We start from the raw sequence: 27528 nt of genomic DNA, 5'->3' as shown, positions 1-27528 counted from the left end.
CGGGGGTCCCCTGTCTTCTCCTCTTGAATACTGGAGCTGTTTCTTAGATATTCTTGAGTTCTCAATGATTGCAATGATAATGATACAAATAACAATAATAGTTACAGTTAACCCTGCCATTGTGAGTTGAATTGTGTCCCCCCTCCAAAAAGATATATTAAAGTCCTAACCCTAAGAACCTCAGATGCGACCTTAGTTAGAAGTAGGATCTTCACAGAAGTAATCAAGTTAAAAACAGGTCATTAGGGTGACCTCTAATCAAGTAAAACCCATGTCCTAGTTAAAAGGGGAACTTTGAATGCAGAGACAGACATGCACAGAGGTAAGACAGAGACACAGGGAGAATGCCATGTGAAGATGGAGGATGGGAGTGAGGCGTCTACAAGTCAAGGAGCACCAAAGACCATCAGCAAACTATCAGAAGAAAGGCAGTGCTCTCCTACGGTCCGGAGGGAATATGGCCTCAGACTTCTGGCCTTCAGAACTTGAGACAATACATTTTTGTTGTTCCAGGCCGCCTACTTTACGGTACTTGGTTACAGCAGCCCTTGGGAGCTGCCACCCCTGCTCAGCCCTCCAAGCGCACTTATCCTGTGACATTCTCGCCACAACCCTACGACGTACATACTAGCATCTCTGCTCAGGACATCAGGGCTTGGAGAAGCTAACCAGCTTGGATGGTAAGCAACTGCCCCAGCTTGCCCAGGACTGAGGATATGCTCAGGACATGTGACTTTGAATGCTAAAATGGGGAGTCCCAGGCAAACTGGGGTGAGTCAGTCACCCAGCTTGTCAGGGATCAACACAACCAGTAACGGGGAGCCAGGACTCCCCTGAGCTCCTGACTGCTGCGTTACAAGTTCAAGCCTTGGCAGAGGCTTCCATAGCCTGCATGTCTCAGACACTGCAAGATTTCTCCCTTCTTAGGCCAGGATCAGAGGTCAGCAAGAACACTCCAGGTGCCCTGGCAAAGGCTAAGCCTTCCCGAGGATTTCTCCTATATTAATAGGAAATGAGCCTCGCTGAGCAGCATCTGGAAAGAAATCCCATCGCCTGCCTGTGGCACCTCCATGCCCCACCCCCAGAGTGCCTTCAGCAACAGTGGAAACTGCTCTTCAGAGGCAGAGGCCTCACAGCCTGTTCCCAGGACCGTCCAGCAGAGGGCAGAATGGAGAAGCCCAGAGAACTAAGAAAGTGAGCCAGGAAAATAAAACTGCCTGTTCCTTCTTTGCCTTTAGGTTCAAGGCAAAAGAGAAAAGGAAAGATATACCTATTTGAATGCAGTTCCAAAGAATAGCAAGGAGAAATAAGAAAGCCTTCCCCAGTGATCAATGCAAAGAAATAAAGGAAAACAATAGAAAGACTAGAGATCTCTTCAAGAAAATCATAAATACAAACGGAACATTTCATGCAAAGATGGGCACAATAAAGGACAGAAATGGTATGGACCTAACAGAAGCAGAAGATATTAAGAAGAGGTGGCAAGAATACACATAAGAACTATACAAAAAAGATCATGACTCAGATAATCACGATGATGTGATCACTCACCTAAAGCCAGACATCCTGGAATGCAAAGTCTAGTGGGCCTTAGGAAGCATCATTAAGAACAAAGGCAGTGGAGGTGATGTAATTCCAGTTGAGTTATTTCAAATCCTAAAATATGATGCTGTGAAAGTGCTGCACTCAATATGCCAGCAAATTTGGAAAACTCAGCAGTGGCCACAGGACTGGAAAATGTCTGTTTTCATTGCAATCCCAAAGAAGGGCAATGCCAAAGAATGTTCAAACTATCACACAATTACACTCATCTCACACACTTGCAAAGTAACGCTCAAAATCCTCCAAGCCAGGCTTCAACAGTATGTGAACCATGAACATCCAGATGCTCAAGCTGGATTTAGAAAAGGCAGAGGAACTAGAGATCAAATTGGCAACATCCACTGGATCATCAAAAAAGCAAGAGGGTTCAAGAAAAACATCTACTTCTGCTTTATTGACTACACCAAGGCTTTTGACTGTGTGGATCACAACAAACTGTGGAAAATTCTTTAAAAGGTAGGAATACCAGACCACCTGACCTGCCTCCTGAGAAATCTGTATGCAGGTCAAGAAGCAACAGTTAAAAATGGACATGAAACAAAAGACTGGTTCCAAATCAGGAAAGGAGTACATCAAGACTGTATACTGTCACTCTGCTTATTTAACTTATATTCAGAGTACATCATGTGAAATGCTGGGCTGGATGAAGCACAAGCTGGAATCAAGATTGCCAGGAGAAATATCAGATATGCAGATGACACCAGCCTATGGCAGAAAGCAAAGAGCTAAAGAGCCTCTTGATGAAAGTGAAAGAGGAGAGTGAAAAAGGTGGCTTAAAACTCAACATTCAGAAAACTAAGATCATGACATCCGGTTCCATCACTTCATGGCAAATAGATGGGGAAACAGTAGAAACAGTGACAGACTATTTTTTTCAGGCTCCAAAATCACTGCAGATGGTGATTGCAGCCATGAAATTAAAAGATGCTTGTTCCTTGCAAGAAAAGTTATGGCCAACCTAGACAGCATATTAAAAAGCAGACACATTACTTTGCCAACAAAGGTCCATCTAGTCAAAGCTATGGTTCTTCCAGTAGTAATGTACGGATGAGAGAGTTGGACCATAAAGAAAGCTGAGCACCCAAGAACTGACGCTTTTGAACTGTGGTGTTGGAGAAGACTCTTCAGAGTCCCTTGGACTGCGAGGAGATCCAACCAGTCCATCCTAAAGGAAATCAGTACTGAATACTCATTGGAAGGACTGATGCTGAAGCTGAAACTCCAACACTTTGGCCACCTGATGCGAAGAACTGACTCAATGGAAAAGACCTTGATGCCGGGAAAAATCGAAGGTGGGAGGAGAAGGGGACGATAGAGGATGAGATGGTTGGATGGCATCACTGACTTGATGGACATGAATTCAAGCAAGCTCCAGGAGTTGGTGATGGAGTGAAGCCTGACGTGCTGCAGCCCATGGGGTCACAAAGAGTCAGACACGACTGAGCGACTGAACTGAACTGTTCCTTCTTAGGGTTTCTCTGGTGGCTCAGCAGTAAAGAATTTACCTGTTAATTCAGGAGACACAGGTTTGATCCCTGGGTTGGGAAGATCCCCTGGAGAAAGAAATGCAACCCACTCCAGTATTCCTGCCTGGAAAATTCATGGACAGAGGAGACTGGTGGGATGGGATCACAAGGAATCAACCATGACTGAGCGACTGACACTTTCACACTTCCCTTCTTAAGGCTGGCCCAGGTAAGAGGTGTGTACACAGGAGTCCCCAGAGGGCTGGGGAGCACCTGTAACAGCCCCACTCTGCCTGGCGTTGACTTGGATTTTCACCTCCTGAACAAACACCCTAGTGATAAGGACACCCCTTCCCCTGCCATCCACCAGGAGGGCAAGACCAGGGGGTCCTGGGAATAATGAGGGGAGGTGCCACCACGGCAGGCTGGGCTTGCAGCTCCCTCTGTCCCGACCACGGAGCATGCAGGGAACAACAAGCAGAGTGGTGCGACTGGCCCAGAGCGGGTGATGGAGCGGTAAGAAAGGAGGAGGCTGGTGATGGGCAGGACTGGGGAGTGGAGAGCTCGTACCACTGCAGGAAACTGGGACCCTGCCCACAGGGTCCAAAAGTTCACCTTTTTTGCATTTTTTTGACTGGCAGGCTTCTAAGCCACAGGGGTTCAGAACTTTACAGCAGAGAACGCTGAGGTCCACTGCCATCATCCACGTAACAGAAGGAGCAGGGCAAGAACCCAGGTGGCGCCTACTCACACCTGCTCAGGCTCTCTGGACTAACGCAGTGAAAAGGCTTCAAGCAGACTTAGGGTTTAGACACAGCTTTCATATAGAACCAAGGCCCCGGAGGCACTTGGTCTCCTTAGGGTGTCCTCGAATGCAGCGGGGGGAAAAAATGCCAGCCGTGCACAGGTCAGTAGTCAGTGCATGTAGACTCCGCCCTTGGACCCAGGCCTGGCCCCGGGGCCCTCGGGACTCACATGCTGTGAGAACACCCGGAGACTCCTGTCACTGCTCTCAGCACCACGTCCACAGATAATGAACGCAGCCTCACAGCACCCCTGCCCCCAGCAAGGCCGTGAACCAGCCAACACCGCCGCGGAGGTCGTCAGCACGGCTGGGCCACGGGACCGCGGTGTGCCTCCTGGGGGAACCTGTTCTGCTCACGCCCGCTGGGCAGAGGCCAGGACCTCAGTGAGGACACGGTTAAACTTTTACTGCAATGGGAAGCGATTACACAGACAGGCTGCAGAAGCCCAGCTTCTCTCCTGGCTCTGCATCCACCTACATGTGACCTTGGTCATCTCACCTCTGGGATGTGGACTCCACATTTCTAACCACGGAAGCTGAACAAGATGGCCTGTAAGGTCCTTGGAGCTGGCTTCTGCTATCCTGAATGCACGTTTGGGGCCCCCACTCCACTGTGGGGTGCTGGGTGGCTCAGGCCCCATCTCCATCCTTCGGCTCCAGAAGCCAGCCCATCTCTCCAGACCTTTGGGAGTGTCCCCAGAGAAGACTCACTCTATCAAGGTGAGAGGGAAGGTGTGTCTGTAAACATACACAGTTGTGAGCTGGTGGAGGGGTGGTCTTGGAATGATGGGGTGGGTCCATCTGCTCATTCAGGCTGGACATCATGACAAAAAAAAAGTCCCTGACCTCATAGGCAGACGTTACCACCCCCATTTCCCAGGTGGGAGGTTTGGGTTGAAAGCCTGCAGGACCAGGTCCCTCAGTGAAGGACAAAATCTAAAAGGGGAAGAGTTCGGGGGGTGGGGTGGGGTCCTTCGGAGCCTAAAAGGAAGAAGCACCTCATGCAGGGTGAGGTAAAGTACAGAAGGGGGACTGAAAGATGGCTGAGGGGTCCACGGCACAGGCCCAGGCTGGGCTTCAGGACAAATGCCACAACTTCAAGCAGCAGCCATTGGCCAAAGTCTTGATCCCTCAGTGCTACTGACTGGAAATTCTGAACTCTGCAGGAAACGGCCTCCTGGTACAGACAGGCACTCAGGAACCAGCATCCTGGAGGTTCCCCACAGGTCAAGACCTCCCTGGAGCGCCCCAGACAAATGTGACTCTCCGAAGGTAAAACAAAATAGCTATTATTCAGACTCCACGACATCCCCTCAAAAGATGGCTATTCAAATAGAAGTGCAAAATAAATCAGAGTGAAGAGTAGGAAGGAATAAATTTGAGGCTGTAAACCAGTTACTGTCACCACACAGTCAATTTTCCTTCCATCTTTTAGAAATCAAGGCTTTTGGCAAACATGATAGGCTTCCTTCAGTTCTTCAAAAAGAAGCGCCGGACACTAAACACTAAAATAAACATACCATGCAGAGCCTTACACAAGGAACACCCCGTGATGTTACAGACAACACTCCCAAGGACAGGTTTCACCATAAACCACAAGTGTTTTGGCCGTGCTCCTCACTACAGTGATCACCAGGACAGGACCTGTGACTCCTGAATATTCTATATCAGATCCTTCCTACCCTGAACCCACACTGCTCTGTGCTCAGGCACGTCCGACTCTTTGCAGCCCCATGGACTGTAGCCCACAATGCTCCTCTGTCCATGGAATTTTTCAGGCAACAATACTGTAGTGGGTTGCTATTCCCTTCTCCAGGGCATCTTCCCGATCCAGGGATCGAACTCGCCTCTCCTGCATTGCAGGCAGATTCTTTACTGCTAAGTCACTGGGCAAGCCCCAAGTCCACACTGGCAACAATTAAAGAGAGAGAAGAGACGGAGAGAGAGAGAGAGAGAGAGATGGCCTCTGGCTTAGCCTGCTTCCTCCTTTGGAACAGAGAAGTGAATCAGAGGCTGGGAAAACATTTCTCTATATAAGCTTAGCTCTTTACGTGCAGTCTACCCTTTAATCATATTAAATACACTGAACAAAAACTTTCCAGTGAAATCAAAGACAGAACAGGAGCTGAAGGCAGCAGTTTATCACAGCTGGACTGGAAGAAAGCTAAACCCTGAGCACGTTAGTCGGAAGTAACAGTGTCAGATTCCAATGGGTCTGTGTCAGAGGCACTCGTGACCCGAGCCAGCTCTCAGGATTAGAAGCAGCTGCCTTCTGAGTTAATGAAAAGCCAGAGACATTTGTGATGGCTAATAATAATATTTAACCCCATCACCTGTGTTTACCTTTGGGCTGTAAAGGGCTTGGTGTGCACACACTCTTACCTAGTACTAAAATGATACTCAGTCACAAGAAAGGAAAATTCTTATTAAGCAACTGCACACAGTGGGCTTTTGAGCAGCCTCTACAATAGGAGGCAGTTCTGAGACCAGAATCATTTTAATTAAAGGAAAAAAGAAAGAAAGAAACCCCATTTTGATCTTTCACTCGCTGACTGCAAAGGGGCCGTATTTCCCAGGCCCATATTCCAGTGACTGCACCCCCCTGGTGCAGACAGAGGAGCAGGTGTGAGCTGGCCACTCAGGAGCAGTTCCCAAACATGACTGCAGAAGCCCACCCCTTTATCTACCAGGACTTATCCTGCAGTTGCCAAGGCAACAGGGCAGCCCTCGAGCTGGTACTCTTCCTCTTGCCTGCTGGCCACCTGGGTTGAACAAATGCTCTTTCCACTAGGCTGGGTTATCTTGGCCTCCAAGGCCTAGAGAACACCTTTCTATCTAGGCCCAGCTCTACTGTTAACTGTATGCACTCAGCTACCAGTAACCACACAGCAGTGCCTGAGGAGCCAGAACATCAGCCTCTGAGTCATCTTTAAAACACCAAGCTGGGCCATCTCATTCCTGGACACAGGAGAGTCAGGAGAGGAGCAGGTGAACATAAATCCTCTCATAATAAGAGACAGTGTGGCGTTATTTTTCACTTGGGAATAGAGACCCAAACATTTGGGGTGTTTCTATACCACCCTCACCCACCCACTGCCAGGATGATGACAACAGGTGGGAGGTAGTGGGCTTTGAAATCAAGTCGTGGCTCCACACCTTTTTAAAGGTCTCGAGTCCCTATGCAGCCACTTAACCTTGTAAGCCCTAAAACAAGAGAAAGCATGAAAGTCCCAGGCTCAGTGCCCAGAACCCGAGGAACCCTCAGTCAGACGGAAAATGTCATAAACAGAAACAAGGTTTTGGAGGAAGGAGAGGAAAAGAGATTTTTCTGGATTTAAACAGACCAAAAACCAGTAAAGCACCCACTATTGTATTCAAATTTCCTTCAACTTTAAGAATATCCTGAGCACGTATTGAAAAGGAAGGCTTCAGAAGGCCTGGGAACTTACAAATAATGTTGCCAGCATTTACTGAGCATCAGATGTAAGCATGAGAAACTGGAAACAAAAAGAGGAGGAGGACAGAATGTTTGGTCTCACAGCCACCTTTCCTGTCCTCCATCCCAGGAAACAGCCCAGTTGAGGCTTCTTCATTCAGGTTCCTGGGCTCCTGCCCATCCTTGCATCTGCTTGGAGCACACGGTATGTGCTTCACTGTTTTGCTCAAAAACCTTCCAAGGCTCCCCTCTGCCTTCAGGATATACAGTCCTTTCAAACCCTCCACCCTGGCTCTCCTGTTACTGCCTTACGGAAATCGGAAACCTAAGCAAACACAGCAGTCCATTTGATGCCCTTCAAAACAGATCCTACCACTGAATCTTTATTCACCCACTCCATTCTATCTAGGATTCATCTGCCATTCCTTCGGGAGTTTGTTCAAAACCTACCCTATCTTCAAAGCCAGGTCTTGGGCAGCCTTCCTCTAAGAACTCCCACAGTCACCCGTGCTATGATGGTCTTTCCCTCCTTAGCTGCCTGACCCATTCCCTTGGCATATAGTTTTCTGCTGCTTTTTCTTGACGATTTTCCATTGTTTAGGCATGCCTCTCCTCCTCAAACCCCAGCACCTCAAGGATAGAGACTACTCTCAACAACCCTGAAGCCTGACCTCAGGGCTATGCACACAGTGGGTGTCCATCCCATTCTGCCCACACTGCTAGACAGAACTCTGCCTTGAGAGTCAGCCATGTGCCCTAGCTAGCTCACAGGTAACTCCAGGCCTTGCCTCTCTGTCTATTACACAGAAAGTCTGGGGAAATGAACCTGGGAGGTCATTGTCAGATCAAAGTTTCTGCAAATTCTGGAGTCCTGCTCCAAGGCCACAGAAGCAGAGCCCAGAACTAAGGTCACCTGTGAACCTGACCGCACCCACCTGTAACCATTGCCAAAAGCCTCCAGATCATCACCAGCAGGCTTCCTGACCCTAAATTAGGCAAAAACGCTCACCCTAGTACTCATCCTATGGCACCTTAACCAACACCTAATACCACCCTCCCAGCAGGAATTCTCTGTCTTGAGGCTATATACACTGGCTTCACTGTTCTAACAGCGTCGTGTCAACTCTCCCTGGCCTGTTAGGAGTTGCCCCACTGTGCTTGCAGCACCCTTATTATCTCTGCTCTTTGTTAATAAACTCACTCCCTTCTGAAATGCTCTATGTCTGGAAACTCCTTACCAACCCGTGCTCAGATAGCCACAACATAAACGGGGTAGGCCACTCACTATAATTGCTGGGAAAATCTCTTTCTAGCTTTTCCACTTAAGCCCTATAACTAAGATGAGGAAAAATAACGGGAGATGTTCAGAGGAAGCAAAGATTTAGAAGAGGCGCTTGTGCGCAGGCAGAGACTAAGTAGAGGGAAGAAGTTCAATCTTTGACTTTTTAACAAGAGACCAAGATCCAAAACAAAGTTCCCCAGACGTTCCTGTTTCAATGTTGTGGAGCATCCAGAGCCAATGCTATAAGTCAGGCTGGAGACAACAGACAGGCACCATTTCCTGTTCTTTAGGGGACTCTTCCTGTGAAGGAGCTGTCACAGAGCTGCATTTGAGGGGGCGGAGGAGAAGGGGTCTTAGGTTTAGAAGTTTCCCATTTCTCTAATTCTGGCAGGAAGGCACCAGCACATCCCTAGAATTTAACCTAAGTGGACTGAAATGGTTTCAGAATCAAGGCCCCCTCATCTACACCCAGAGCCCTTCCCTGGACCTTTAAGAGGCAAGAAGCAAGCCTCAGATTCTCACCTTGACTTTGAGAGAGAAGTAATGCTCTCCTGTAAGGCAGGTATCTTTGATCAACCCATTCTCTACCCTTCCTCACAAATCCAAAGGCAACATAGGCCAGGAGAGAACTCCCATCAGGAGACCTCACTTTTCTCAGGAGTTTGTTTTATTGTTTCAGTAATTCCTACATCAGTTTGAACACAATGCTGTTTCTCCACTTTAACAGACACCGGGCTTTAAAAGACTTCAAAAATCTCCTGGACAAACAGTCTCATTTGTCTAGACCTTAGAGGCTGCGCTCAGAGAGGCTAGGGCTTCCTTACAGCTACACAAGGTCAGTGCAGGAGGCTGGACAGAGACTCTTTCCCATAAAACAAGTAGGTTCCCTCTATGTCCTCCCCAGGCTTGCTTTAGGTTCTCAGCTCAGGGAAAATACTTTCAACTTTGACCAGATCACAGAGAGCAGTTCCATTCTCCATGAACCATATTGGGAGGAAAGAGAGGAGGGACCTGAGTGAGGAGCTTCCTTAGGGTTGGACCACCAGCTGAACCACCTCTGGTTCAGTCTGTCTGATATTTGGGGGCTGCAAGGCTGTTTTAAGTGCCTGGTGACATGAATCTGAGCAAACTTCAGAAGACAGTGGAGGACAGAGGAGCCTGGCATGCTACAGTCCAGGGGGTCACAAAGAGTTGGACACGACTGAGAGACTGACCAACAACAACAAATTATGATGGGATGACACACTCCTAGACCTACCACTTCCTAGTGATGTGACACCCCATCCCCAGGATGTGATTGAGGCACTCTGAACCTTAATTAAAAAAAATGGAAACAAAACCCAAAAACCTTGGGATCATACTAAGTGTAGTTTGGAAAATCAGTTCCATTGTCTACAGTGTGAGGAAAGTGCGAACTGTCCCTGGCTGCCTCCCAGTGTTCCTGTAAGGATCAGGTATCAATGCAACTCCTGTCGATTGAAAACTGCAAAAATCAGTCACTTGCATGGCACTGTTACTGTGCTATGAATGCCTCACATACATATGAATGTATGCACTGCTAACTCGCTGGCAAAGTTCTTAAAGGAACAGACTGCACCGTATCATTTACTTCCAATGGCACTAATACAGTGGTAGCCACCAAATTTCACACAATTGCTTGCTGAACTCATGATTCTTAGAGCCTCAGCTCTAAAAGCACTTTACCGGTTGTGACTAAGAGATTGTTTTCCATAGCCACTCTGGAAACGTTCACGCTACACACTTTATGGTATATATTTCACCTCCCTTGTAGCGGCTCGCCCCATCTTCCATCACTTCCATGAGCCCTGGACTTTCTCCCCCTCCACCAGTCAAATCCTCAGGGTTAACCTCTCACATTTCCTTTTCCATGCAGGATGATCCACACATCACTCAGAGACAGAACAGTACCTGTTCCCTGCTCCGGGTGATCCTCTCAGACAGCAAATCCGAGTTGTTTCTTTCTTCTTCCAGCTCCATCTCCAGTTGAGACACCTTGTCCTAAGAAAGAAGTTACAAACACAGCCTACTTAACTTGCACTGACCAAGTTTTTAGGAGCAAGGACTGCCCTGCCTTGCACAATACCACATGGACATCAGAGCTGAATCAGAATTAGAGTTTGGCAAAAGGATGTGTCTTTTTCTCATACTGTCCAAAGAACATCTTTTAAAACCTGTTTTATTGCTTTATAATGTAATTGTGCATCTAGAAAACACATAAAAGGAGAAAAAAAATTGCCCCACTGAGGATATTTTATATTTCCTTCAACCTTTTTTTTTCTTTATGAATCAGTAATTCTACAAAGATCTACCTAAGCCTAACAGGCATATGTTACCTGTTAAAAGACAATATGGAAACCAGGATACCATCCAAGGCACTCTTCGCTAAATACTGTGAACTCAGGACAATGTTCTCTTTTTCCCCCTCAATTGTATGTGAGCTTATTTCCAATCTAATTTCCAGTTCTCTAGCTTATTACCAAAATACCCAACAACTATCTCTGGGACATCTTTGAGACAATGCCAGAAACCCTGAGTGTATCAGGACAATGTTCTTCCTCTCTCCTGCTCAGGGTTTCCAAGACCTTCACAGGAATAGAGTCTGAAGCAGGCTTTTGCATCTGCCTTTTCTTTCTAGGAACCTCATAAAGGATGGTGCAGTCCCAAGTCCCCAGCAGAGTAACATAAAGACAGTGTTGGCCCATTCTGCTAAACCACCCATCATACAAAAAAAGTTATTTCTGTCTTCCTTGCAGGCTCCTAACTTAACATCACTGAACGTTAAGAGAAAAGCACTTCAAATTAGCTCTGTGTACCAAAAGAAAAAAAAGAGGCTTCAAACACAAACAACCCCACCTAGAATGGGGGAGGTTGTGAGGCTGGTCCATGCATTTCTCCTGTCACCAACCAACACGTCATACATCCAGATTAAGTCAGAGTCATGCGGCAGGCACACTAAAAGCAATCAGCATTTTAAGTTTTTATGGGAGCCTGCAGCATCTGTACATAAATATTGTCTCTGCAATTGTCAAAGTTGGCTGACGAACCTCCGTGTGCACCAAAAATAAAACTCACCGAACTCTCGTGAATGACTCAATGTCTGTGAATGCCTTCTCTGTTGTGAGCAAAACCTACAGAGAACCCAAAGACCTGTCTCCCAGGAGAAAACAGACACCTGAGTTTCTGAGTTTACAGACTCATTAATGAAAGAGCTCTTGAGTCTAAGAATTAAACTATTAAGTGCTAGTGAAGGAATAAGCAAGATATTAGTCACAGAAAGACAGTCTTGCCAGCGGCCTCTTAGGAGAGGAAGCACCCTCTGGTGTGCCTCATTGGTGGGGTCTTGAGAGCTGTTCATTTCATGCTTAATGGAAAAACAGCTAAAATACTGCACAGGGGCAAATGAAGCTTAGCTATGCCACTGCTTCTGGACCTTGAGTTAGTAAATGGAATATGTTTTTTATAGTCAGAATATTCTAGAAGGAGATGACCTGACAACTCAATGGTTGACTAAAAGCACCTCTTCACAGGGTTCTCTCCCGGCCTACAATTTATACTGTACAGAACCCAGCAAGAGACTTCAGGGGATCAGGCCACGGGTCATTACACCAAAGGTTTTCACATCACTGCCTGACGAAGCTTTAGCTTGTTTTTAACCAGATTGTTTGGGCTGCAGAATAATCACTTCCTAGTTACCTGGGTTGACCTTAGTTTGCCTAAAATGACCTCCCCTAATGAGATTAGAACCAGGACAATGAGAAAATATATTGCAATCTTGAAAAAAAACAAAAAAGATAAAACCATAACCAAGTAATTCTAAGCCTCCAAAAGGGCTGATCTAATAAAATCTTTAATGGCTGAAACATCACTTCCTAGACATAAACTGCTACTAAGTCCCCTGGATGTTTAAAAGTTATTTCTATTTATTTGCAAAGTAGAATCAGGAATTCCATAGCTTTTAAATTCCAGCTATCTCTCCCTGGCCTTGAGCACTGTCTGACTTTTATCAAAACCTTGACAATGTTAACTTTTCCCATAGGTCTGAGGCTGATTTCTAAGTGGTTCTTTTCCTCTCTAAATTCCACTGGGATGTGGGCTGTGTGTGGGAGTAGGGGGTGGATGTTTCTGGTTTGGGTTTGGGGTGGCGTTTCTGGTTTGGGGTGGATTTTGTTCTTATAAGTTCATTTTGTAAGTTCAGCTGGACTGATGTTAAGTTTCTTCCTGTCTTTCTTGGTAGATGTTCAAATTTGGATTCTATTACTCACATTTTTCTAGTGGGTTGTGTTTTCATCTTGTAAACAGATCACCCCAACTGAGCACTTTCTGATAGACTGTCCTGGACTATGTATACATGGTTATCCAAAAGTGACCTGCTGCTTGTTTTGGCAAAGCTGGATCCTCTGTAAGAAAACGGGCCAGAATCCGGGAAACAAAAGTGGAGCATGTGGGTGTCCCTAGGTGTTGGGTGGTTTGGACCCAAGGCATGGCTGAGCCCCTCTATATTCATAGCAGCCTTGTCTCCTTTGCAGTTCGAAGTACCACCCAAATCAACAAACTTATCTGTTGTGCCCTATCTATGTGCCCTTCTGAAAAATCATCTAATCTCTTCTGGATGATTTTGCTTCCTCTTCAAGACAATAATGATACTACAATCAATGATTTCCATCATTCCTTCCAGCACTAACATCTTATGAGTCTATGAACAACCCGGTTTCTTCTTCAAATCAAGAAGTGACTTTAGGGACTTTCCTGATGGTACAGTGGTTAAGAATCTACCTGGGCTTGATCCCTGTTCAGGGAACTAAAATACCACATGCCTCAGGAGAACTAAGCCCATGTGCTGCCGAAAAGCCCATGCACTACAGTGAAGACCCAGCACAGTAAAAGAAAGAAATGACTTTACAAATATCTGACTCCAAGAGAATAAAAACCCAAAGACTTCCCAAAGGCTGAGGTGTGCGCAAAGGCTGCTGCTTCCCTTCCGTCCCACGCTCGTCTCCCCAGACCCCGGCTGCCACAAACCTCCATCTGCTTGACGAGCCGGCCTCGGTCATCCTTGAGGTGACTCTTGGCCTCCAGTTCGTACTCCAGGTCCTTGAGTGTCTGCTCCAGAAGCTGCCTTTTCGTGAGCGCTTCTTCCTGAGCTCTCTGATGGTCCCGTAACTCTTCCTCCATCAGGCGCATCTAGAGTGAGGAGGGCCGGGGGTGTTGATCTGGGCACATCAGGAGCACAGAGCTGCCGTGAGTGCGCAGGCTGACCCCGGAGAGGATACAGCGGCTCCCGCTATGCTGGAGGTCAGAAAGCCCTGGGCAAGCACCACCTCCCTCTTGGCCTCAGTTTCCTCTTCTGTGAAAAGAAGCCTTGAGGACTTCCCTGGTTTTCAGGGGTTGTGGGTTTGATCCTTGGTCAGGAAGCTAAGACCCCACATGCCTCTGGGCCAAAAACAAAACAAAAGACAGAAGCAATACTGTAACAAATTTAGTATAAAGACTTTAAAAATGGTCTACATACTCCCTCAAAAAAATCTTGAAAAGGAAGCCATTTTCCAGCTACAGAGAAAAACCCCACTGGGTTATAAATTCAATTCAGTAGATGTTGGCCAGCATTACATAAAACGGAAAAAAATATCAGAGCAGTACAAGCAAACATTGTTTTCTGAAACATTTCTACTAGATACTAATACATTTGTGTGGATGCATGCATTACTGTCTTACAAGGCAAGACATCTTTCCTAAGGCAGGTCATGGTCAAAGATACTTGAAAGCCCCTGAGCTAAGCAAGCACCTCCCAGAGCATAATCTGTTGCTCACCTGTAATAGGTTCCTCTCAACAGAGGTTAAAAGTGAAGGGAAAATAAAAGCTAAAATCATGACTCCAAAGCAACCTGCAGGCACAAAATCTATTACTATAAACAAATTAAGAGAAAACCACTGCTTTCTAAAGAATGTTATCACTTGTCATAATTTACAGTGTTTTGCTCCTCCACAAGGTGGCACTGAACTGACAGTTTTGAAGAAGGTGTAAGAGACAATGAGTTTGATTCCCAAGAGTTGCCATGTTTTCCACTCCTCTGAAATCTCCCCAAGGGGACTATGCACCTCAGCACACAGTAGGTATTCCTTAAATATCTCTGTGGACTGATTCAGTGAGGGCTGTCGTCTATTTCTCAGCGTCCCTCCTGGAGGTGGTTTAGGATAACAGGTAGAAAACAGTCTCGGGAACAGACTGTATGGGTTAATTTCCTTGTTGATAGCAAATGGCAAACTCCAATAGAGAGTAACAGCTTTGGGGCTTCCCTGGTGGTGCAGTGGTTAAGAGTCCGCCTTGCAATGTAGCAGACACCGGTTCGATCCCTGGTCCGGGAGTATTCCGCATGGCGCGGAGCAACTAAGTCCATGAGCCGCAACTACTGAGCCTGCGCTCTAGAGTCTGCAAGCCGCAATTACTGAAGCCCTCACATCGCAACTGCTGAAGCCCAAGCGCAGCAATGAAGACACAGCACTGCCCAAATTACATAAATATAGAAATAAAATTATTTTTAAAAACACACTTTGCTGAGAGGTCGTATGAAATTAAATATTAAAAAGGAAAAGAAACGCCAGCCTTTAGGAGTGGTTTTCACAGAAAAGTGGGGAAGCCTCAAAGACAATCTTTTTGGGGACCCAACAGGTTAGGCTAGTTTAGGAAGCCCAGAAGGAAGACTAGGAACTGTGTTTGCCTCCTGGAGGCTAACAGGAACACCCGACATTTCTGCAAGAACAGCAGAGTCTTGAAGAAGAAATCTCCTGATAAAGATTAGACTGGTGTCAGTGCTGACTGAGTGAAAGCACAAAATGAAAATCATTCCATGGAAAAAGGATGATGAAACATTCTTTGGATACAGAGATGTTCCAGGACATGAAAAAAAACTCTCCAAATAAAAAAGTCTTTAAAAAATTTTCTGTGCTTCAGGGTCCTGATTTGCAATATTGTGATAAATATATCAATGAATCTACTTTAACGAGCTGTCCTGAGACTCAAATGAGGTCATACCCTGCCCAAAGCACATGGGTTTTAGAGTCAGACTGATAGGTAATGGTACCGCTTACATTTCCTTCTTGGTATCCTTTGGAACACCCAGCCCATTCCTGCCTTTTGATGCCCTCAGTCCCTAACATCCACCAAGAGCTCTACCATAATCGAGAGTATCCGAGAAGGACATGCACAAGACAATTAGCAGTACAATGTCTAGAATCATGAAGTAGACAAATAACTTCTGAACCTACCGGTGCTAACTTTAAAAGTAATTAAAAACTGCCCTTGGCGAAGTGGAATTTAGAAAATAAATGCAACAGTGAACTCTAGTCTTAATTCTCTAAAGATGATCTTCATCAGAACTTTTCTAGCTCTATGTCAAAGGTAAAAAAGGTAAAAGGCCTGTTTCTCTCTAAACGAACAAGGCAGTACTGCAGCACTCAAGGTGCAAAGACCCTCGCAGTGTTTTCTGTTTACTGAGAGCTTTAACTAAGTAGAACCAAAACGGGATGGACGGTGGTGAACAGAGTCGAGTTTGAGTTTTTTAAGAATCCCATGTGACCCTGGCTTATTAATTCACTTTTGTTTCAAATGACTCCATGACTTCAGCACCCTTAGGGTGGTTTCTGACTGTAGTTTCCCTCTAGAAGGATGAGATGTCTGTTTCTGCCATTCAAATGAAAACACTGTCTCACAAGGCTAGACTAGTGAGAAATCAAGGAAGTACAGTCTTTGTTTTCATCTTAAGGAATTCTCTTTTTAATTACTGCCCTTTTACAAACAACACTGGTCTCCATCTGGCCCTAACTAATCTCTCTGGATCTGTTCCCTTATCTAACTAGAGGGTCTCTAAGGTTCCTTCCAATCTGAGGATTTTAGCAGCACAACCATTATACAAAAATCAAAGGGAAGCACTAGACAAGGGTCACTGTGACACTGATTTTCTGAAATCAAAGCAGCTTACCAAATATTTGTTGGTGTTCTAGCAAATATCTGAATCCTCTCACCCAGTTGCTATAAAAATGATTGTTTTTCAATGCCAAAGAGAATTGTGCTATCAATACCCTACTTTCAGTTCTTACTAGAAGTCCTGTGTCGTGAGACCCTAAACCAGAGGAGATCTGTTATCAGGGTCCTTTCAAAGTAGTCTAAAAGCCTGCAATAAATATCCATTGTTCTTTCACACAGTTTCAGCACTGACTCATGAATGACCTTTCTTTGATCATCAAAGATAATAAAAGTTTGTTTTTTAAAGAAAAATTTGTTTTCCTATGGAATCTTAGTACCCTTGGTACTGCTTATGAAAAAAAAAGAAAAGGCAAGCTTTGGAATTATAACAAAAACTAGTATTAGTGTTCGGGATACACAGATCCTTTGCCATATAGTCTCACATGTTACTTCATTTAATTATTAAATCATTTTTATTTTGTATACTTTTAAAGATGTAGAAACAGATGCTCAGAAAACTGGAGTAACTTGCTCAAGGTCATCTAGCTGGCAGGAGGCAGAGTAGAAACCAGCTTACACAGTACTGGCATTTTAGAACCTTCACCTTTCCATTAAAATAATCAAAAACATTCCCTTTATTATTCACAGTTCTTCAGAAGTCAAGACTTAAGGGAGCTAACATTTGGGTTACTTTGCTCTAGTATTCTTAAATATAAAACCAAGAATACACTTTACTACTTTCAGTACTCATAAATTCCTTAAGATTTCTGTTTCCATTACTGTTGTTCTGAAACTCTTATCCCACCACTTCTACTGCAATGGAAGTCCATGTAATTTTAAGCCAATGGCAAAAAAAAAGCTTACTTTAATCTTTGTTCTAGGATTAAGTTAAAACATTAACACACATGAATCATTTAGATACAGCTGGGCACACCACTGGTGCTCTACAAATGGCCGCTAAGTTTTTTTAGGCAGAAAATCTTGGCTTAATCACACAAGCTAAAGTTGTGTCAATTTCACATTAGAGGCCCTGCTCTGTGTCTTAGAACGCCATCTGCCCTGATGCAACCATCCTGAGAATCAAGCTCAAATGCTGTCCTAGGAATCTACCCCAGTGGGAATTCCCTGGCGGTCCAGGGTTAGAGCTCTGCGCTTCCAGTGTAGGGAGCAAAGGTTCAATCCCCTGTCAGAGAACTAAGATTGAACACGCTGTGTGCCAAGGCAGCAGGAAAAAAGGAAACAAGAAGCTACCCAGCCTCTCCTGGAAGAGTTTCAAAGCAGATTCTGAACACGGGTAAACCAGGACTGCTCTGGTCAGCCATTATTACCTCATCCTGCAACTTCATGGCAGTCAGACGGGACTTTTCTGCCTCTAGAGTTTTCTCCTTCAACTGTCGTTGCATCTCCGCAAGTTCCCTGCGATTTTTCTCCTTGTATTCATCCAGTTGGTTCTGGAGCTCCAGCGTTGATGTGCGGGACACCTCGACAATGTCGGCCATCTGGAGATGTGACACAGGTGTGAGGCCCCCCCCAACCCCTTGCCATGAGGCTCCATCTGGAGCCCAGGGAGTTAGGCTTGCACCCCATCTCAACACACCTTCTCTCTCTCCTCTGTAGCCCCCCAAAGTCTACAGATCATGGTCTGCCCAGACTAGTCACCTCTAACGTGGAAGTTGTGTGGCATCTGAATAGGCCTGTCTCTGGAGCTAGATTCTCGGTTCTGGGTCCTAAGGCTCGCTCTGCCACTTACCAGCTACACAACTGGGGCAGTGGCCGCCCTCTCTGGGCCTCTGCAGTGTGCTCATTAAAAACACTGAAGGCATAACCTATACCTTGACAGGCTTGTTGTCAAAATTAAAACGATGCAGACAGACAGAATTCTACTTAGACATGAATGAGCCGGTAAACTGCCTGGCACACAGCAGATGCCAGAAGCTGGCCAGTGCTCAGGGAAGCTTCTGGAACACGGGGAGCCCATGTGGCTCTCTGCCTTTCCCCGTCTGGGTGTTCTAGGGCAGAGGTGAGCAGAGAAGCCAGGGCTACGGGGCTTTAAACTGCCTTTCATGCTCCGAGACAAGAAAGGTGAAGCAAGTACATCGATTACACACAAAGGCAGAGGTTCTGATTGAGGTATCAAAAGTGACATCTGCACTGACAATGCCAGGCTTCTTTGGGCAAGGGATGAGAGAACTGGGCCCGTGGTCCACGGGGCATTCTCTAAACCAGTTTCTCTGTAACTGGAATTATCAACAGGCCTGAAGAGCTGCTTCAGGGTATCTGCAAATCCCTGACACATTTGTGCTGAGACACACTGCAGGTCTGCTCAGCTCCGTCAGGCCCTCCGGCATGGCAGGGGGTGAAGGGGCTGGGCCCCATGCCCTCCCCAACTCCCGCCCCTCACCTCCTTCTGTAGTTTCTCAATGGTCTTGTCAAGGTGCCATCGCTCATTCTCCATTTCATTCTTCAGTCTCCTTAACTGCTCCTTCTGCTCGGCCTCGTCTTTGAGCCTCTCAGACAGCTGCTTCTGTTCCTGGGTGGCCCGGCTCAGATTTCTCTGCAGATGGCAAGGAGAGGATAGTCCTGTCACCTACCTGCCAGGGCAGCTGCAGGGACGGGTGGCAAACGGAGTTTCACAGCCACACCACAAAGCAGTCAGACCTGCTACATCACTGATAAGGATAAGGGTCCAAATAAAGCCATTACAGAGACACGAGGACATTGTCAGCTCTGAAATTCAGGGACCAAAGTGGAAGCTGACTTCACCAAAAACACAGGCAGGAATGAAGGGGCAGATGAGGGATGCATTACAGAAATACAGAAAATGGCCAAGGCTGCTGGGGATGGTGATTCAGGATAGTATCCAAAAACCTGGCAGAGTTCATGCCCAAAATCCACGGGGAAGTTATACAGTAGACTAACTTCGACCCATGCGGCAACTTACATCCTGTGATATACAGCATTGCACCTAATGTTCTAGCATTGTCTCTGCTATGTAGATGGTTCTTACAATTAAAATAGCTAAAAATCAAACTTTAAGGAAAGAGAAATTGTCCCATGGGCCAACATTCCACTTGGGTAGGGGGAGTTATAGTCAACAATCCCTGAGATGGACTCATACGCAGAAGACAAGGAATCTGGCAATCTACGGGCTGATGAGCCCGCTGGACAGAAGGTATGAGATGGAAGACACACTCATCAGGAAAAAGACAGATGAGTGGTTACTTAGTGAATCACACCAAATACTAGTACTTCTTACAAAATGTAACATCTTGGGTGCAATATTTCCCCTGGGTTCCTCTGAGGCTCTCATCTCACAACATTATACAGACTGATGTCCTGTATGTAAAAAAAAGAACATGCAATTCTAAAAGCAAGAAAAAATCCTAAAGTGTCTTAGGAACACTATAGTAGCTTCTTTAAATGGCTAAGAATGAAAGGCTGCGGCATAAGTATATCATGAAGGGGCACAGCTCACAATAGCAGAGCATAACCCAAACACAGCTAGATCATAAGAAAAATGGCATCAGGCGTTGAGGGCTGAATGTGAGTTAGTACAGGTACTGTTTGGGACCTACTCAAGTCTTGTGTCCCTGCAGAGGCTGTTTAAGGACAATGGTTATATTTGTACAGTGCTTAACAGGTTACAAGCTGCAGTCACATGCAGGAACTCAGGCATTTTGAAATCACAAAGCACTTCAGGCGCTCCTGGTTTGCAAAGCTTTGGAACAGATCCACTGGCCAGCCATACAGCCTGGGGCCAAAAAGCCACCTGTGGAGGACTGTGCTCAGAGAAACAAGCCAGCAAAGCCAGGCCACTGCAGTTAATTGCTGCAGGGAACCAACGTCAACAAAAGCAGTTGGGGAGAGCAGACTGGAGGAGGGAGTTGGGAGTTCAGTGTAGGGCAATTAGCAGGGCTGAGAGCCACCACGGTCGGCGTGGCGCACACCAGACGGAGGGTCAGCCCTGGGCCTCATGTCTGTGGCTGATTTAGTGCGTCGAGAGCAAGGGGCAGCACACAGGGCAAGGTAAATGAGGAATGGTCCCTCTGTGTGGGAGCAAACTCTCAGGAACAGGTATCTCAGAATGTCAATTCCTGGAAAACAACAAATATAGAGGGATACCAGCTTCCCTGGTGGCTCTGTGGTAAAGAGTCTGCCTGCCAATGCAGGAGACGCAGGTTCAATCCCTGGGCCAGGAACATCCCCTGGCAAAGGGAATGGCAACCCACTCCAGTGTTCTTGCCTGGAGAATCCCATGGACAAAGAAGCCTGGAGGGCTACAGTCCATGAAGCTGCGAAAGAGTCAAGATACGACTTACTGACTAAACCACCACTCACAGAGGGACATCATCACCTTCCCGTAGAACTGCCAGGATACAACTCAACCCCTACCCCTACAGCCTCTCTTTCTTCCTGGTGGATCCCAAATCTCAGGGGCTCCAGGCCAAAAGACAAGCCAGCTCGACTTCATTCAACTCCCACACGGTGAGAGCTCTTCTGCTTTACCTTTGTCTCAGGATGGGTTCTGCTACCAATGCCCACTTCCCTGGCCCAGGTTCTGCTCTCCTGTGCTACTGGAGACTCCTGAGACTCAAACAATCTGAGCTGGACTTGGCCAACACACCCCGTCCCAACTTTAACACATACACATTTGCCTAGAAGAACAATTTTGCTAAATCATTTTTAAAATATTTCTTGCACGCTTGCCTCTATTGCATGGCAGTAAGATCTATAAAGGCAAGGAATAGATTTTTTATCTGAGTATGTCTCATAGTCCAGATTCACTATTAGGCACAGGATACAAAAACTCTGTGGTTGCAAATTAACACCTATCCCCAAAAGTGATCTAAAGATTTCTTATATCAGAATCACCAAGCAAGGGTGGTAGATTCCTTATGTAAAATGCAGAACCTAGCCCTTTCTGATGGAATCACAACTTTTGTTAGAGTGGAGCCCACACATTTGCATTTGAAAGTTTTACCCAGATAGTTCTGATATACTCAAAAGTTTAGAAATGCTGTTCAAACAATGCTCTGCCTCTTCAGAGATTCAAGAAATAGGTTCTAATAAGTCACTGCTGAGAAAATATGTCCCAAATTCACATGAAAAACAGCAAAGTTGGCAACTTTGCATTTAGGAGTTAGGTGTGAAATGCTCTATAGCTACAGTGACTACATTTCCAAGACCTGCCATACAAGTCTCTTGACTAACATTGGGACAAAATTTGAGAAAAATCTGTGAGTGAAGAATCCAGAACACAAGGCTGGTAGATGTACAGTGAGTGCCCTTGAGCTTGGGGACCATTATCTCAGTGGATGCAAAGCCTTTTACTGTATGGCTGAGCAAGGCCTCCATCAGTCCGTATTAACAATAACTATGTGGCAGGTGAGCAGAAGGGCTTAAGGGAATGGGAGGCATGATCAGAAAGCACTGGATCTCAGAGCCCTTGACACATGTTAACTGTGGACTGTGACAAGCGTGACGGCTTTCTTCTTCTGTGGTCTCGGTACACAGAAGTCTGCTGGGGTGGGAGGTACAGGCAAACAGAACATATATCATCAACAGAACATTTATCATCATCCTTCCCTGAAGAAAAGCCATTTATCAAGGTAATCAGAGACATCTTTGTCATGAACACAGTTTAAACAGGTCTACACAGCAGCCCAATCCTCAACCAAGCGGTTGGGCTGAAGTAAACCAAGAATGGCATCCCCTTTAAGAACTCCTACTCTGACTGAGCCAGAATAAACTAGACCTAAGTTCACAAGGTCTTCACCTACAATGTCAAGAAATATATTTCTCATGCATGAAGATGCAGCAGATTGTTACAGGCACAAAAATTTTGAAATATAAAATACTTAAGGTGGGGGAAAAAAAAAAAGTTACTATCACCTCTTCCTCTAAGGGTTAAGTTCCCTTTTGATTGTCAGTTTTGGGAGAAGCATGCAGAAAGAACTAAAGGATGACTGTTTGGTCCCCAAACTGAGAAAAAGCAAAGTAGTTTTGAGTGATGGTGTGTTTTCCATAGCACTACTTTTGAAACAAGATAATTCAGATAACGATGGTGAGACTGTCCGACCCTCTTAAAATTCCTGCCAGATTATGTTGCCAGTGGTTAGCATAGCCACATGCTGCCTGAAGCAGTCTCACCATCTCAATACCACTGGGAAAACAGGCCTGAACAAAAATAATAACGTCAGGGATAATTTTGAAGGCAGGGATGGAGATCTGGAGGTAGAGGCCAGCAGGGATCACATTAAGATCTTCAGACCTTGAGGCCATCATCTGTTCTCTCCACTGAATTAGCTGTGAGCTGCAGATTCCCAGCTGGTGAACCACCTCCTGTGTGAAAGTTTCTGGTTTGATCAAAGGATGATAAAGACAGAGCCTGTAACAGTTTTACCCACTGCCTGGTGTGGATGTGACACAAAAGTGCAGATTTTTGCCCCTATAGAATACAAATGTTTTTCCTCTCTTTCTGTCCCCAACAAGCTCAGAGATGTAAGCCCTGCACTTTGCTGCTGGACTGTAGCCACCATGAGCCTTAAACAGCAGCGTAGGGCAACTGCCGTTCACACAAAATCAACCAAACAAGAGTTAATAACAAAGATCTAGATTAATAAAGAAAGAAAAAGAAATCCAAAGCTAAGACACCAAAATGAAGAAAATACAGGACTTTACTACATGCAAAAACAAGCTCTCTGTCCAAAGCCAAAGAGAAGGTGCAGATTTGGGGGTGAGGGCTCCTGAGTTGTGGCTGACCTGAGTGAACCCCGGTACACACTCCTCTAGCCCTGAGGAGATGATGCTGTATATGAAAGGAAAGCTGCAATTAGGCATTTACAAATTTGAATCCTGACTCAGCTCCTGACACTTTTCATGTGCCCCTCCCTCACCCTCCTTTACAGACACACAAGTCCTAAGGAAACACTTTAACAGACTCCTCTAAGACAGCTGCTCAAAAACAACTGGCTTTTACCTCCTCAGAAACTCACCTGAGGGATGCATGATGCTGCTGGTTCTTTAAAACTCCAGAGCAGGTAGAAGGAAGGACATACCTGGATCACACTGAGGTCACTGTGCAAAGCCTATTCAGAACCTCAGTGCAGACTTTTTTTTTTCAAAGAACATACTTCAAACAATCTTTCTAACTTTCAAATGGGAAAAACTAATTTTCTAAGAATCTGCTGATTTTGAATAGAGATAGCTATCCAGTTTCAAAGAAATGACTTCCTCGGGCTTTGTTTAATAGCCCTTTTGAAGGGCTCTGCTTTGAGGCATCTATTTGCCCAGAGGAGAGAGGAAATCAGCTTCTGCCACAGAGCAACTCCACACAGCCCTGGGGACTGCTTCTGTTGGTCTTCTCACACAGTTCGTATTTTATCTTTGGAAAGCTGTCAGGCTCTTCCATGTCTGGCGGGCTTCTCAGCCCCAGCACTATGACATCTGGGTGCTTCACAGCTGTGGGGGCGTCCTGGGCTGTGCAGGATAGGGAGCAGCAGCCCTGGCCTCCACCCGTGAGATGCCAGCAGCATCCCCCCATCTGTGGCAACCAACGTCTCCAGACATTGCTGAATGTCCCCCAGGTTAAAAGACACCAGTCTAGGGGTTTCCCTGGTGGCTCGATGGTAAAGAATCCGCCTGCCAATGCAGGAGACACAAGTTCGATCCCTGATCCTGGTAGATCCCACATGTCGCAGAGCAACGAAGCCCCATGCTCTACAACTACTGAGCCTGCTCTCTAAAGCCCAGGAGCCACAACTACTGAAGCCCATGAGTCCTAGTGCCCATGCTCCGCAACAAGAGAAGCCACTGCAATGACAAGACACAACTAGAGAAGAGCCCATGCAGCAACAAAGACCCAGCAGCCAAAACCAAATAAATGAATGAATAAAAAGAACCACTGGCTTATACAGACAGTCAGAAGTCCATGCTGGTTATCATGGAAGGAGCAGCCTGGAAGGACAAGACCAGTGGCGATCTGGACATGTCCCTCCTTCTCGAGCTTCCTCCGTGGGGGGATAAGGGCCCTCAATGTTTACCTGAGCCTCTTCCAGCTCAGTCTGCAAGGCCCTTTTGGCTGACGTGGCTTCTTTCTCTTCCTTTCTTGCATGCAGAAGGGCCTCTTCTAATTGCCGAGTTTCTCCCTACAAAGATACACGGGGTTAATGCACACTCAGATGGGTGCTGTGCCTACGAAGCTGACTCAGCAGCATGAAAGGGAGGCGGGGACATCCACAGACACAGCCGGCAGGGGCTGCGGTCTCCATGCACCTGTCATGGGCCCACAACAGCACAAAACAGATGTGTGTGCCTGTCTGCAGTGCCATTCTTAACCAGAAATGAACATCCAATCCAGTCATCTGAGATGATCTGGGGGGAAATACAGATATCCACCCTCAGCACAGGAGCGTCAGCAACAACACTGAATGAACTCAAGTATGAATCAACTCAATACTCAAGTACTGAACGAACTCAAGCACACAGTCTGAGGAAAAGCTTTTCAGGTGATTTTAACGGTGACCCTTTGGGAAACTTCTGTTAGAATACACCTCCCATCACGTTTCTTTTGTCTCTATCTATTGTCAGCTGCCATTTCTCGCAGCTATCAGTGCGTGTCTCTTGCTAATGGCCTCCCACTGCTAGAGATCTGGAAAACCAGATAACGGGTTTGGTAAAACCTGCGTGACCTCAAAAACAATCAACCAACTGTTAAAAAAAGAAAAAACAGTCACGAGTGAGAGTGGGCCTGATGGCAGGGTTAAGATGCCCTTTTGGGGTGTCTGGAGGCCTCTGCTCAGTGTGAAAACATTGAGCACACCTGATGTCTGGGCGAACGGGGACCCCTGTGCCTGCACCTGAGCTCCCCAGGCCAACTCCATCAGACCTGTTCCAGGTCTCTTCCAAAGCCATCTCCCATTTGTACCACGCACAGAGGAACAAAAGCAATGGTTTACAGAGAGGCGGTCACAGCCACCTTGACCTTTCCTATGTGATTATGATAATAAATCCCTTTCAGCTTCTCAAGTCACTCACACAGGCAAGGAGGATCCGTGGCTGCCAAGCCCAAGCTGGGGGCCCAGCAAGCCTCACCTCGCACTTCTTGAGCGTCTCCTTCGCTTTGGCCTCGTCGTCTTGAAGGTCAGCAAGCTGCCTCTGCAGGCGAGCCACAGTGCGCTCCAGCTCTTCCACACTCCCCCGCAGCTTCTCGTTCTCCTCCTGCAGAGCCTTCACACGCATCTCTGCCCCCACCTGGGTTTGCTCTGCAGTACTGCTCCGACTGGCCAGGACCTCGACGTTCTGGTAAAGACATGGAACAGGTGAGCATGGGAACCACAGTCAAGGCCCAGTCCCCAGCTTCAAGAATGGCTGACATTTCTTAAAAACCCACTACGTGCCGGGCACCATGCTAAGCCAGGGATCGGCACCCTATAGCCTACAGGTCCAGCCCACCACCTGTTATTAAAACTAAAGTGTCAGGACTTCCCTGGCGGTCCAGTGGTTAAGACTCTATGCTTCCAATGGAGGGGATGCAAGTTTGATCCCTGGTTGGGGAACTAGGATCCTACATGCCACAGAGCAACTAAGCAACTAACTAAGCCCATGCTGCAACTACTGAGCGTGTGCCCCCTGGAGCCAAAGCACTGCAACTAGAGAAAGCTCATGCACTGCAACAAAGATCCTGCATGGTACAACTAAGAACCAATGCAGCCAAATACACAAATAAACTTTTAAAATAAATCAAGCATTACCGGAACTCTGCAACATCCATTTGGGGACATACTATCTATGGCCACTTTTGTGGTATAACAGCTGTGTCAGGACTTGGGGCCAAAGTTTAAAATATTTATTATCTAGCTGTTTACAGAAAAGTTTTGCCAAACCATGCCAGTGTCCTTGACATGAAATTTCAACCTTTTAACAACTCTAGGAGGTGGTTACTATCTTCTTTTTTTTGGCTTGCTTCACTGGGTCTTCATTGTGTGCGGGCTTTCTCTAGCTGTGGCAAGTGGGGGCTACTTTCTAGTTGTGCTGAGCAGGCTTCAACCCTGAATATTCACTGGAAGGACTGATGCTGAAGCTGAGGTTCTAATACTTTGGCCACCTGATGCAAAGAGCTGACTCACTGGAAGAGACCCTGATGCTGGGAAAGACTGAGGGCAAGAGGAGAAGGGGCCACAGAGGATGAGACAGTCGGATGGCATCTCTGAGTCAACAGACATGAGTCTGAGCAAACTCTGGGAGATAGTGAAGGACAGGAAGTGCTGCAGTTCATGGGGTCGCAACGAGTTGGACAAGACTTAGTGAATGAACAGCAACAGCCCTAACTTTCCCATCAAGAGACAAGAGACTACAAAGATACAGTTAGCAAGTGGTACTTGCGTAAGGATAAATGTGTAGTTCAATGGCAAAGAACTAACAGTCTAAAAATCAACCTGTCCACTGATTCTCAACAGGCCAAGCCAAAAGCAGAAGAATGAGGTTAGATCCCTCCTTACACCACACATAAAAATTAACTCAAAATGGATCATATACCTAAATGTAAGATCTAAAACTATAAATCTCTTCTAAAAGAAAACACTGGAGTAAATATCATGAGCTTGAGTTATGTAAGGTTTCTAAGATACAATATCAAAACACAATTAAAAAAATAGATAAATTAGATCTTATCAAAATCAAAAACTTTCATGCTAATGATAACAAGAAGGTAAAAAGATAATCCACAATAAGAGAAAATATTTACAAATCATATATCTGATAAACAACTCATATTTAAAATACATAAAGAAATGTTCAACTCAATAAAAAGACAACCCAATTTTTTTAATGACCAAAGGATATGAGCAGACATCCTTCAAAGAATATGTATATATTTCACATATATATTTATATATATCTATATATGAAAGAAAAAATGAAAGTCAGTCACACAGTCATGTCCAACTCTGCAATCCC

General features: G+C 46.0%; 1 protein-coding gene across 2 annotated transcripts in view; it reads right to left on the bottom strand.

Moving 5' to 3' along the window:
- The window catches only part of CGNL1 (cingulin like 1), a 169231-nt gene that overhangs the window by 6877 nt on the left and 134826 nt on the right, over positions 1 to 27528 (bottom strand). For both annotated transcript variants that reach the window (XM_061157243.1, XM_061157245.1), the window contains exons 9-14: positions 25666 to 25872; positions 24615 to 24719; positions 18974 to 19126; positions 17901 to 18071; positions 13632 to 13793; positions 10521 to 10610 (exon numbers count right to left, since the gene is read on the bottom strand). In XM_061157243.1, the coding sequence (XP_061013226.1) occupies positions 10521 to 10610; positions 13632 to 13793; positions 17901 to 18071; positions 18974 to 19126; positions 24615 to 24719; positions 25666 to 25872 (888 nt within the window). The remainder of the gene's footprint in view (positions 1 to 10520; positions 10611 to 13631; positions 13794 to 17900; positions 18072 to 18973; positions 19127 to 24614; positions 24720 to 25665; positions 25873 to 27528) is intronic.

Source organism: Dama dama, chromosome 12, assembly GCF_033118175.1.
Source record: "Dama dama isolate Ldn47 chromosome 12, ASM3311817v1, whole genome shotgun sequence".
NCBI classification, from domain to species: domain Eukaryota; kingdom Metazoa; phylum Chordata; class Mammalia; order Artiodactyla; family Cervidae; genus Dama; species Dama dama.
The sequence above is the reverse complement of the archived record's forward strand: the minus strand, read 5'-3'. Positions and strand labels throughout refer to the sequence as shown.